The sequence below is a fragment of the Microcebus murinus genome, chromosome 8 (genome assembly GCF_040939455.1).
Source record: "Microcebus murinus isolate Inina chromosome 8, M.murinus_Inina_mat1.0, whole genome shotgun sequence".
NCBI classification, from domain to species: Eukaryota; Metazoa; Chordata; class Mammalia; order Primates; family Cheirogaleidae; genus Microcebus; species Microcebus murinus.
Window position 1 is genome coordinate 40,142,635 of NC_134111.1, and position 13,914 is coordinate 40,156,548.

General features: G+C 48.8%; 1 protein-coding gene across 1 annotated transcript in view; it reads right to left on the reverse strand.

Moving 5' to 3' along the window:
• The window catches only part of PLA2R1 (phospholipase A2 receptor 1), a 115,908-nt gene extending 104,374 nt beyond the window's left edge, over positions 1-11,534 (reverse strand). Inside the window, 1 exon segment of the mRNA XM_012745275.3 lies at positions 11,120-11,534. Within this exon segment, the coding sequence (XP_012600729.2) occupies positions 11,120-11,495 (376 nt within the window). The 5' untranslated portion in view covers positions 11,496-11,534.
• Positions 11,535-13,914: the final 2,380 nt, after the last annotated feature.

Below are 13,914 nucleotides of genomic sequence, written 5' to 3' on the forward strand. Positions count from 1 at the left end.
CTGGAGACCATTGCTAAGATCCAGTAGGGGAGACTGAAGGTGTCAATTCAATGGTGATGTGAAAGGAAAAGAGGGAATAGTTAGAGTTAGACTCTAGTCAATAGAGAGAAATTTCAAATGGTGGAGAAATGACAGAATTAGATGACGTATGGTATGTGAGGATTCTGGAGAAGGTAGTTGCAATGACTGTTTTTCTGGCTTCAGGTATTCAAATGGCTGTCAGCACCTGCCAGTCCCTACTTTGCCAAGAGGATGGAGTCTAAAGCTTGGGGGTTCTGGAGATGCCTGTAGGAAGTTCCTCCTGAGGACTCTCCACTTGGCTCTTAGCACCCATTCTGGTCACCTCTACCTGCCTTTTGGGGTTCCCTTTTGCTTTGGACAGCTCTCCTCTTACAACTGGCTGAATAAAGGTTTGAAGTGTTAAGTGAATAAGTTTGAACTGTTAAGCCTCGTTGAAGTTTCTGCATTTGTAACAAAAAGTACTGGAAACAAACAATAAAACAATTCCTAAAGAAATACTCTTTTTGCAGCGGCATTTTTGGCAAGCAAAGGACTTGCTGGTATTCAATAAATTGCACCATAATGGTGTTCACCTGATCCAACTACACACATAAAGTTGGCCTCTGCACTGCTCCATGTTAAGAGAACAAGAAGGAAAAGTTCAAGTGCACAGTTCACGTCAAGTGCAATGTTTAAGACAAGCTATTAGGAAGCCACAGCTTGCAAGCTGCAATCCAATTTCAATCTCCTACCCCAGTCCCTTGGGTTTGAAATCTCTTCCACTCCATCCACCCACACAACGAGTTGGGCTCACGCACTTCCTGACCACCACCATCTCTTGAATCTGTGCATTTCCTTGCTGCACTGACAGTATTTGAGTCTCAGCAGGTACATGGTCTAGAAGGAAGTGAGGAGGGAGGGCATTTCTGCTCTGTAATCCATCTGAAGGTGAGCAGGCTCTCTCCTGAGATGTATCAACCTTTCCAGCGGCACAAATTTGGTTTTATCTGTGCCTAGCTTGTCTAGTGAACAATGAATTCAAAGCTGATTGCATTCCTAAGATTACTCTGTTGCAGGAAGGGACATTGTAAGCTGCTGAATCAAGTCCTGTTCATGGCTGAGTGATGCAGAAAATCTGGATTCTGAATACAACTTTCCAAACCAATAAGTGAGGAATTTCTCATGCTTGCAGCAAGCGGCTTGTGCATAGTTCTTGAAAGAACAGATCCACAGAACAAAGTGAAAAATATGCCAACCCTTCCTACTCCTCTCTGGATGGAAATGTGTGTTTTTCCTCAAATTATCTGAGTTACAGTGGGCCTCAACAATCTGAAATCTTTCGCTTCCTGTGACTTGTTTTCTGTTAATCAACTAAAAAGTGACCTAAGCATATTTTTAAAAATCTTCTCATCCTATCTCAGAACTTCCTTCCCTTCCCCTATCCTGGCATCGTCCTTGACTCTGAGCCTTCTTTATTCTCTGGCAGCTTCTGAATCCGGGTATTCACCACCTCCACAGGCCCATGGGACCCCTCTTGCTAAATCTTTTTATGTGTTCTCTTCCCCTTTCTCTCTAATCTCCCCAAATCGCTGCTCCAAGTTCCACGAGGCACACAATACTCTTTCTCACATGTGGGAAAAATGAAACCCCGGTTAATCAGCTCCGCCGGGCTGCAGCTTTGTGCAGCTTCAAACCGCCTGTCACCAATCCCTGCACCAAGAGGGGTTAACCTTTTCTGACTGTCCTTGCCACTCTCTGCCCATTCCTGTCCCCTCCCTTCCTCATTTCAGCAAACTGACCTTTGCAGACAATCTTGTCTCTTGCCAAGGTTCTTTGCTGTACCTCTGTGTCTTACCAATAAAATGTTTAAACTGAGTTGAAAACATTTTTCTTCCTCTTAGCTTTTAGTCTAGTCCCCTATCATTTTGCTTTTGTTTAACTGGAAAGTACCTAGCAGACACTGCTGGTGTAAAAACCATTTTCGCAATGGCTCTGTTATTATCTTATAGACTATGTGGAAAATACACCATCTCAGTCACCAGGGAGGCTCGTTACAAAGCAAAAGTTATGGCAGGACACAATCAGACAGAACATTGTTAAGCTTCCCTCACAAATGCCTGAATATTAAGGCCCTGCTAGGAATGATTCACAGGCTGGTCACCAAAACAAACAAAAACAGAAAGCAACTCTACCATCAACCAAAACAACTCTGGAAATGATGTGACATTACTGAAAACAAAAGTGTTTACAATGAGCTATGACAGTGTATACACTGAGCTATGCTCTGAGCTATGCTCAGTGTTTACAATGAGCTATGCATCTTAACTGCTTTCAGAACGCCCATCTAAAAAAAATTACATTTGCTCAAGTGCAAGGTAGAAATTTTTTTAAGAAAAAAATAATTTTAATGGTAGATGTATTTTTAGTCCCTGTATTTGCTTGCTAGGCTACAATAAAATCCCACAAACTGAGTGGCTTAAACAACAGAAATTTATTTTCTCACAGTTCTGGAGGCTGGCAGTGTGAGATCAAGGTGTGCCAGGGTCGGCTCCTTCCAAGGGCTGTGAAGGAAGGGTTGATTCCAGACCTCTCTCCTTGGCTTCTAGATGGCCATCTTCTCCCTGTGTCTCTTCACATCTCTCTGTGCATATTTCTGTGTCCAAATTTCCATTCTTATGAGCACACCAAGCATAGTAGGGTAGCAGTACCTGATCATCTCCTTTCAACTTGTTCATTTCTGTAAAGACCCTAATCTCCAAATTGGTCTCACCCTGAGGAAGTAGGGGTTAAGCCTTCAACACCGGAATTTGCAGGGGTTTGGAGGACACAATTCAGCCTGTAACCGTCCCCATCCTTCTCACTCAGGATGGCCATTTGCAGGGTCCAGGGTAAAAAGAAAATGTGTGGCCTTGGCCAGAGGCAGGAAGTCAAGTCAATCTCCCCTTCCCATGAACCACCTGCAAGGGATTGCAACCTCTGGGCCACCACACGCTGGGATCACACTCAGTACCTGGATTGGGAATAGACGGTAGGTTCCCACTCAGTACTCACAGAAGGTACAGTGGTGCTGCCAGCCCCATGGGGACAGCAGCTGCCTTGCCCTGTCCCGAGATGCCACACGGCATCCACTCCCAGGCCTCAGGCCTCCAGCCCTCCAACCCCAATGCAACCTGGTTGGGTGTGGGGCAAAAGTAGCAGTGATTGTGGGGCAGGAGTGAGGAGGGGGCATCTGAGAATCCGTCCTGGGGGGTGACAGGGGATACCAGGTGGAACGGAGCTTGAACTGAGGCTCCAAGCCCTGGCTGGCGCTCCACTGTCCCATTATGCTCAACACTCAAATTCACACATAGGAATCATTAAGAATCCCAAGACCCAAACCGCAGAGCATTAAACCCTAAGCAGGAGGCCCTTCTGAGCACAGGGCCCCGGGCAACGGCACTAGTCATATGCCTGTGAAGCCCACCCTGTTCGTATTTGAACAAGGTTAACACTCTGGAAAAAAGACTTCAGCAAATGACAGAGCACTTCTGTAAAGACTTCTCTTAGGTTAGAATGGCTTGAAATTAGAAGACTCTCTGCCTTGGTTTTTCTGTCTGCCCAATGGGTCAAATAATAGTGCTGGCCGCATAAGACCCTGATAAGGATTACCTCAGTCACGATGATCACTTTATACATGTTAATAAAATAAAAGCAGATCTTAACTCTGAATGCGGATGGTACCAAAGAGCAGCAGAATAAGATAATATTGACAGTTAAAACAATCACTTCGAATTTCCTGTTTATGTTTTCATAATTGAAAAGTTCTCAAGAGCAGAATACCAAAAGACAGAAATAGTAAAACTTTTTTATTAGCAATTCTTTGAAATTATAGTAGTCTGGAAAGTATCATAAATTAAAAAGTCATGTGGCCATGCATGAAAACAGGAAACTCTTTTCTTTTGTGTTTAGCTCTGTATCACAGAACCCAAGTTATAGTAATTCCAATCATAATTTTCCATTTTCTTGAGTGGTTTTACAACATCTTTTCCCCTAAATGACTTAGTACACTATTTATAAGGTGCTCTTTTGTTTGTTTCTTTTTTTTCTTTTTTTTTTTTTTCTTTGTTTGTTTCTTTGATGAACAATATTTCTCTTCACTTTGATCAATTCAAAATATAATTTATGTTCCTAGCTATGTGTTGGAACATCTCCTAAAAGGCTTTCAAATATAATTTCTGGAGGAAAATGGAAGGAAGGGTCTATAAATGTCTCAAATATATTACTTTGATAGATTATATGAGGATTGGCCACATAGGAACAAGTTCAGATGAGACAACACAAAGACATAAGAAATCATTTCAGAAAACCTGATACAAACAAGCAAATTGTTCGGTCAAGGAAGGGGAGCTGAGGGGACAACTGAGCTATCTGTGTGGCTCAACCTTTACTGGCATGGGCTTGAACCTGCATTGTGTGCTATCAGTTACTGTGACAACCAACCATAGGAAAAGAGGTTAGAGGCTTAATGAGAAAGAGTGAGGAGGACCAGGAAAACCGGAAGTCTGTCCTGACTTGGGAAGGCTGTCCAGGAAAAGAGCAGCCAGAGGAGATGGGAGGAGAAAGGTCTGAAGTGGGAGAAATGCTGAGGGCCATGGATGGAAGCAGGAGAAATGGAGCCAGAACAACCGGCATCATTTATGGCCAGGAAGGACAGCTCAACCGCTGATCATGCTTTTACTTAAATTCCAAATCTCCAGATTAGGAGAATGGCTCATTGCGTAAGGACACAGGAATTGCCTGGAACAATAAATAAAACAATAGCTTTGCACATTTCTGCTTTATGGAGATATTCGCTCCCCCCTGTGGAAGGAGGAGTTTGGAGAGGGAGGAGTTGCAGAGAGCAAGAGGCTAGCCCGTGTTCCCCCTGCTGCAAAATCGCACCGCATGCTCGGATCACGAGCAGCATATAGAAGGAACTATGCCGCGGGCTCACAAGCCTGTCCGGGGATCCTCTGCATTAGTGCTGAGCGCCTGGTTTGAACCCCCATGCTGCTAGCTCCTGTAGAGGCTAATTACTTAACCTTTCCTCATCTGTAAAAGGAGGGTATGTATGAACATTACCAGCCTCGTTGCGATGAGGATTCGGTGTGTTCATGCATATAGAACAGCACAGAGTAACCACTCCCCAACTGTTAGAAAATATCGGGACCAGTAGGGACGGCGGTTCTACCTTTGTATTAGACACGGAAACTATGGAAAGTCTCAGAACCACGCTCCTCCCCACTGCTGCCTCCAGGTGGTAGTTCTCACCCTCTTTCAGAACCTCTCCCAGATGGCACTTTCCCTTCCCTCCCTTGTCACTTGGGCCCACGGCCATGAACCACTCTTCCCCACATTCACCATGGCTTTGATGCCAGCAGCCTCCCTGTTGTCCTCGCCACCCCAAAACCTTTCACTTCCACACAGATGGCCAACACCCCGGCTCTGTGCTTCTCCACTGCAGGCTGTGGCCCATTCACGGTTGTAAAAATCAATTTAGTGTGTCATGACCAGCATGACAAAACAAGATAGAATGGAACAGAGCAGCATGTCCTATGACATGTAGCAGCATGTCACAGTAAATAAGGGTACTTTTAACTGAAACTTTGTTTCAGTTATATGTGTGTGGGCATCTGTGCTGTGGGTTGTGGTGTAAAATGCATTTATTTCTTTTTTGTTTTCATTTCTTTGTGTTTTAAGATCAGGTCTTTCTCTGTCACCTGGACTACAGTTCAGTAATGTCATCACATCTCACTGCAACCTCAAACTCTTGGGCTCAAGCAATCCTCCTGCCTCAGCCTCCCAAGTAGCTGGGACTACAGGCATGCGCCACCACGCCCAGCTAATTTTTCTATTTTCTGTATAGCCGGGCGTCTCACTCTTGCTCAGGCTGGTCTCCAACTGGCCTCAAGTAGTCCTTATGCCTCACATCCCAGAGTGTTAGGATTACAGGCCTGAGCCACTGCCCCCAGCCTAAAATATACTTTTTATCGTGGCTCACCCACAAAAAGTCCTAAATTCTTTACTCCAGCTTTAGCTGACCTCTAGACATTTGGTTCCTTGACATTAGCTGCTGGAAAGGCTTCCTTTTGCCTGCTCTCCACTTTGGTGACCACTCCTACAACCACATCTTGGATCTGGTCACTACCCAGAATGGATCCATCTCCAAAACTTGCAATTTCCATTTCATAACCACTACCCCTCCATTTCTACAACTTCTCCCATCTCCTAATTTTCACCAAGTTTATTATTTTTTAATTTTCTTCTTTTTAACCCCTATTCGTTTTTTGTTTTGTTGTTGTTGTTTGTTTGTTTGTTTGTTTGTTTTTGAGACAGAGCCTCACTCTGTTTCCCAGGCTAGAGTGCTGTGGCATCAGCCTAGCTCACAGCAACCTCAAACTCCTGGGCTCAAGTGATCCTTCTGCCTCAGCTTCCCGAGTAACTGGGACTACAGGCATGTGCCGCCATGCTCGGCTAATTTTTTCTATATATTTTTAGTTGTCCAGCTAATTTCTTTCAATTTTCTTAGTAGAGACGGGGTCTCGCTCTTGCTCTGTCTGGTCTCAAACTCCTGAGCTCAAACCATCCTCCTGCCTCCTCCTCCCGGAGTGCTAGGATTACAGGCGTGAGCCACCGCGCCCAGCCTAACCCCTATTCTTGAATCAAACTTTCTCTTCCTCAATCTACCTCTGGGGACAGACTTATTAATAGCTCCACTTTAACCATCCAAATGGGCTCTTTGCCGTCCTCCAGAATTACCCTCTCCAAGTCTCAGACTGACCACAGCATTTCTAAACTTAAAAGTGCTATCTGGTTCCCCTTTCCAAGCCCACGAGACCCTTCTCAGCAGTACCCAATTTACTCAACCAGACTTTGTTTCCAGACACGAGCACCTCTAACCAAACTCTTCACTTCCTCATTTCTCCATGCGTCCTGTGTCACAGCTTCTCTTCCTGCATGTGACCTTGCTCTGGAGGTCTACCCCAGCCACAGCCCCTGACGAGGCAGCATCCCCGTGTGCGCCTCATGCCCCTACCATGGCTGATCAGCCACGGGAAGGCCTTCGATTCAAGGACAGAGCACAGGGACCAGCCAGCCTGCTGTGAAGGGTGAGATTCCTCTCCTAGGACATTAACAGACGCTTCCCAGGAAGCTGTGGGAGCTGCACATATAAGGTCCTGCAAGTCAAAGCAGAAGAAACCAGTCAACAGAAAGGAGAGCCCAGCAGGGACCCCCAGGCAGCTCCAGAGAGAGAAACAAAGAAAGTAGCTCCTTCATTTCAGTGGCCAGTCCCAGTTCCCAGGAGACCTGGCTGCACAAGAGAACCTGTCTTTGGGTCCACTTGAGATCTTGGGACCATTACAAGCAGCCCCACATTTGCCTGAGTGACCTTCAGTGGGCCGCTTTCCTTACATCTCAAAGAGCCCAGATGGGAACTTTCAGCTCCCTGAACTTTCACCGTTGTCCAACATGTTATTCTGTGCCTTTGCACGAAATGTGCTTTCCCAGGAATGCTCTGTCTCCTTTTTCCTATATGGCAACTACTTACTTAACCTCGAGCAAACAAACGCCCTTTTGCGAGTCTCCAGCTCCCCGGGCCGGTCCCTCGTCTGCATGCCTTTAGCTCTTTGCTCATTCCCTGTTATCAGAACACCAACTGTACTGTTTTGCAATTGTTTGTATTTCTACATCTGTCTCTGGCTTCTCAGCTTCTTGGAGACATGGTCACATCCTACTCATGCTTTTATCTTCCTGATCTGGGCGTGCGTAGCAGAGTCCGTTGATTCCCTACTCACACCCCCTAACCCGGTGCCCGCTCACCTGCACACGGTTCCCATGCACTTTGACTCACTCGCTGTGTCACTGCCTGAGAGTGTGTCGGGCCGGCCAGAAGCACGGGGGATGGACGCCCAGCGTGACTCTCAGTCAATGAGAGAGAGGTAGGAGTTGGTGGTAAACACCCCAGCTCCCTGCCCCTCGGCAGGTCCACTGAGCTCTGCACAGTCCCTCAGAGGGCCCCCTGTGAAACTGAGTCCCAGCTGCCCGTGGTGGCTTTCTCCCCTTCCCCGACTCATTTCCCCATGCCCTTGCTGTGCTTTCTAGAATCATCTCCCGAATAGACCACATGTACTCCAGTAAATATTAATACATGTCTCAAGGCCTGCTTGTGGAGGAGCCCAAGGAGATAAAGCATATAGTGCTCAACAGGCAGTGAATGAACAACAGAGGCCTCCAGCCCCTCACCCCTCTTTGCATCTGCACAGGATGACAAGAGCTTCCAGCTACTCCCTTCCCCGTTTCATTTTCTTCTCTCCAGATGGGACCCCATGGTCAAGCACATGACCGCACGCTCATCAGCACCCTCACTTCCCCTGGTCACTGGTCATTCACTGGGGACCCTGACAGTCCCCAAGGGCAATGGATACAGCCCTGGGTTCTCTCTGTTCCTGTCACTGGAAAGCCGAGCACTGCAGGATGAAACTCTTCTACTATATTGGTTGGAGACCCTTTCACATTTATGATTTTCGGCCTTCAATGTAGCTTCTAAACCCTTTCATGTGTCCCAGTTCATTTCCTTCAGCGATGACTATGTCCACCTTTCCCCAGGACGCTATGTCCCCCCCTCACTCTCCCCCCACCTTCCCCGTATCTGAGTACTTGAGTGAGTGAAGTTATGTCTTGGCACTTGCTAGAAGAAGAGCTCAGATTCTGGATGAGGGAAAACAAACCACAATGAGCCTCTTGATAGAGCCAACTAGAGGTAGGAGACAGGTGTCGGACCTGCCAGGTACGGTGCTGTGCATGGGGCAGAAAAATAATTATCACAGGGCTGCCAACCTGTCATAGTGGCCTGGATTGACCAAGGGAAGAGGACACTGTGGTGATAGGGCAATACAAAGACAACACCTGGATAAATATAATTAGTTACAATTTTACAGATGAGGAAACTGAGGCACTGAGAGGTTAAGTAATTTGCTCAGGGTCACAGAGCTGGGAAATGGCATAGTCAGGATTTGAACTCAGACAGTCTGGCTTTAAAGCCCACGAACTTAGCTACTGTATGACATGGTATCTACTGATTTTTCAATACAGAATTATTGCTAAATGATTGAAAAGTCAGCGCAGTACAATCTGTTGCCTGTCTCTCAAGGCTGGTATGCTTAGATCTATCAATAAGACATATCAAACAATTCAGATGAAAAATACTATATGTATAATCTACTGCGCATTACTACATATCCATTATTAGTGGATAGGAAAAAAAATGAGTATGCATTTTTCTCCCAGTTGCTCTGTGGATGTTAATCATGGCTAAAGGTGAGTCAGTGTGGTACAGTGAACACAGCAGTAAACTGAGGCACCCCAAAGCATGGCTAACTACAAAGCGGCTGTACCTCAGCTTCCGCATCTGAAGAATGGGTGAGTGCAATAGACAATGTCTCAAAGTCCTTTTCAACGCTAAGATTTTGTTTTTCCATCTTTGTATAGACAAGAAAAGCTTGATTTCAAACCTGTCTAGCTTACACTTGAAATTCCACTATTGTGGGTGATTGAAGTTGGGAAGGGAGGCCACGTGAGGAGTGGTACACAACCTCTGTGCTCTTTAGAGAGTCAGTAGAAGTGTGTTCCTATCTGAAGAATCTCTATGCCAACTGTCAACCCCTTCAGATTGCAAACTGCACCTACAGGGTACAGAGGTAGCAGATGGCTCTGATTTCAGAGTGTCCTTGGCGAGGAAAAAGAAGGCACTGATTAGGAACGATCTCAGGCCAGGATTTGGGTCTGCAAAATATAGAAGGGATTAGGTCAAGGCTCAGAGGATCACGGGCACACACTCCCTGTGTGGCCCAGTGCAGCTTCTGTCATTGGGGCTGCTGCCCTGTTCTACCAGCTAGGGCCCTGACAAAGCCCACATTTTAAAACGCAAAAGAATAACCACTGCACGGTTAACTCCTAGTGGCCATGGACCACACCAGGAGGCCAGAGGTGCATCCACCAGCGCAATTTTCACTCAACTGACCAAGAAGATAAAAGCATCTCTGACCTTTGGCCACTGTAAAATAAGAATGGTCTTGTTCCACCCATCCTTGATAAAGCCTGCAGGGAGTGCTAGGAAAGACAGTCCCAAAAAGACTACTTCAGAATGTACATACACATTATGTTGAGGAGGAAAAACATGAATGCAGATACTGATCGCACCTTGTTTTACCCCCTCTTCCCAAACTTACGCCAAAGTCAGAGAGATGAGGCTGCTGGTGGCTCCTCCTTGTGGACTTAACCACCCCCCCACCCCCCCACACACATGGGATTCTGCTCTTGGACCCGGGTTTGTCTGCCCCAGTGGGTGGCCCATTCCCACTTGGGGGACCCTGCAGGGCGGAGATCTCGCTTCAGGTCAGTGTCGGAGGTGCTCAATAAATGTTTGATGAATTGGCTGTGCACACGTGCGTGTTTCAGGGGGTAACTTAATTCTCAGTGTCCCACGGGTATTACAGACCCCGTTTTTCTGCCGAGAGAAACTGAGGAGTAACAGAGGGTCACTTGTTCCAGCTCACACAGCTCACCTGGGCCCCAGGGGCTCCTGTCCCTCACCGCCCTCTCCTGGTCTGAGAGGCGTTAAATGAAGAAGGGGGAAAGGTTCCCAGTACGGCCACTCGGCAGGTGGCAGCGCACACCCCGCCCGCGCGCTCGCTTCGGGAGGGGACAAAATAAGTCATCATTTTGCTGTCATTTATGCGAGATGTGATCCTCCCAAAGAAAAAACAACTCTCAGAAAGTTTCCATTTTGAAACTTCTGGCCGCCTATCCCCGGCTTGTTCCCGGTGCCGGAGACCGGGTCAGAGCCGGGCGAGCTGCCCCCGAGACCGACCCCGCCCCTCGCCGCGCCCGGGGAGCAGCGGGGAGGGTGCAGGGCGGCGGCAGGGGTCGCAGGGCGCGGAGAACCGGGTGCAGGACGGTAGACACGCGGCCGCCACGCCAACCCGGCCGCCCTCGCCCGCCTGTGCCTTGGCCCCTGACGTCGCCCCTTCCTCCTCTCCCTCGACCACCCCCTCTCTCCCCCAACGTACGGATCTGGTCCCCTGGCCCTGGGGACACTCACCCTGCCACTCGAGGACCCGCTCGGGGGTGGGCGTCGCCGCCGCGCACTCGGCGCAGCCACGCGGCGGCCCCAGCAGCAGCAGCAGCAGCAGCGACCACAGCAGCAGCATCGCTAACCACTGGGCTCGCTGGGCGCCCCTGGTCCGAGCACCCGGGCCTGCGGCGCGGGAGGCGGGACCGCGGCCTCCTCCGTGCTCCACCCCTCTTGGGGGCCTCGCCACCCCTGCCCCCCAAGACCCACTCTGCCACCCCTGTCGCCACAGTGAACCGACACTTGGGGGGCTCTGGGCTGGGAGACTGGAAAGTCGTGGAGGTTTTCCCCGCCCTACCACTCCGGCTTGGGGGAGGAGGAGGAAGAGGGTGGACCATCTGCCCATCCCAGAAATTCCTGCCTTTGGGGTGGGGAGACGGCAGCGAGGCTGCCCGGGGCGCGCTCCTCGCTCCTCCCGCTCCCAGCCCTGCTCCCCGCCCGGCTCTCTCCTTTCTGGGGAAGGCGAAAGAGGAGCTGGGGGTGAGCCACGGGTTGAGAGTCTCCGGGACAGGAAGTCTGACATCTGGGTTTGCAAACCACCAGGATTCTAGTAAACACCGCGGATTTGGCAGCAGTCAGCTCAGAGTAAACCGAGTTGCTGGAACCCGCGCTGTGGCAGCGCTCAGTCCTCGGGAAGGTGGAGCGCTGGAGACCCCTGGAGGACCGCGCCTTGGTCTCCACCCTCCTTGCTCCCGAGTAAACCGAAGGTTCTTCTTTTGCTGAGCTCCTTTTTAAAAAAAAAACACTCCCCCTTCCATCTCCTTTGATCCCTCAAACCCAGCAAAATAGCCGGGGTCATTGTTATCCCACTTCCCTGCTGAGAAAACGCCCACCCAGAAAGACGAGGTGATTTCAGCTAGGTTACTCCTTAAACCAGCAAAAATTTACTCCCTAACCTAGGCAGTAGGAAAACCCTGACTAGAATGTGTAGTCCTTCCAACCTCAGTCCTTCAAATAACCAGCAGGACACTGGAAGCATTTAATATCCTGAGAACAGGCTAATGCAAGACCTTTCCTAAACAGGACCTTGACATTGGTCGTTGAACACAAGAGGAGGGAAGAAAGCAAAAGGGAACGTTAAAAAAAGAAAGAAGGAAAGAAAAGAAAGGTGGTGGGACCTTGGAGGACCTTGTCTTTCTCAGTTTCTCAGCAACTTTTTAGCCAGTCCCAAACCAACATTTCCAAACAGCATTGTCTTAGCCTGGTCCCCCAGGAAGCAGAGCCTGGGAGGAGATGCCCAGCAGGGAGCAAGGTTGAAGGTCAGAGTGAAATGGAGAAGCAGGGAGAGCGATTGCCTTGGCCACTGCTGTAGCAGAAACCTCATTTACCCATAGCCTCAAAGCCCTGTTGGTTAGGGAATCCTGGGGTTATTAACTTCTCTGCACACTTCTGCAGCTGTGCTGAGCTTCAGGCATGATGCCAGGCCTTGCATCTGAGAAGCCCTGGGACTAGAAGTGGCAGGTGCATGGCATGGTGAAAGGTGAAGCACTGTCAGGTTGCTCCTCACCCCCGCACCAGGCGGGGAGTTGGGGGACAGCTGGGGGAAGCCTGCTGCAGAGATGGCTGGATGTGACAGGTTCCACTGTGTGTACTGAATCCATAGCACATCCTTGTGTGTAGAAATCCGCATCCCTGCTTGAAGACCTGCAGAAAGGGGATGCTTTTCAGCATAGCAGGCTACACAGACTTCAGTCACAAGCTGTAATATTTATCCTTTCCTCCCATGGCCTCAGGACTACCTTGCTGTGGGATTATTCCCAAAGTAGAAGATTCAGCCCTGCCTGAGTGGGCTGCCATCTATTTTGGCTGGCAAGTGCAATCCATGAGGCATAATTAAGTCATAAAGTGTGACACTGTTGTTAAGCCCTGGTGAGGTGCATGGCAGTGAGAGCAAAGTGGAAAGAGACCCGGATGGGCTGGAGTGGGCATGAAGGCTAAATGTGTTCAGATGGGCGGGGGGGGGGGGGGGGTGTGTGTGGGGGGGGTGGCTCTTTGTGTGTGTTTGGGGAAAGAAGCTAGTCTAAGATGCGAAGAAGGTACGAGAGAAATACAAAGGTTAGAATGACAACTGCTTGTATGGGACACAGTGAAGAGGCATGCCTGGCTGGAATAAAGGACAGCCACTGGCGTGCCCTGGGACACTGGGACACTGGGCTCCCTCCCACTGGCTGTGGCCCCAGGTAAGTCGTCTACCTGCTATGGGCCTCGGTTTTATGCTCCGTATACTGACGGGGTAAAAACCCTTCCCTGCTCCCTAGCAGATGCTGTTCTGAAGTAGCAGCGCTATGAAGCTGTGACTATGAGTAGGATAAGGAGAGGGGAAACAGGTCCTGTTGCATCCTCAGAGCAATTAGTGTAATGAAGAGAGACGATGACAATTTCCTGGCCTACCAACACCACATTTCCTATGCAGCCATTAGAAGACTCAGAACAGAGTCACTGTTTCACCATCTCTTTCTGGAACATTGTGGAAATCTGTGGGAAAGAGCTTTTTAGCTTTCGGTTTCAGGCTTACAGGACACCGTTGGGAAATGGTTAAAAGAGGCAGCCCTGCCACTCACAAGCACGCTGCTTAGTCTCCCTTGGCCTTAGTTTCCTTTTATGTAAAATGGAGATGATAAGAGTTGCCTGATTGTGTGGCTGTATTCAATGAGATAACTCATGCAAAGAGCTTAGTAGTCTGACATATTGTAAATGTTCACTTCCGGGAGCTGCAAGAGTGTGGGGAGGGAGGGAGGAGGCAAAGAGGAAGAAGGGAGGCCAGA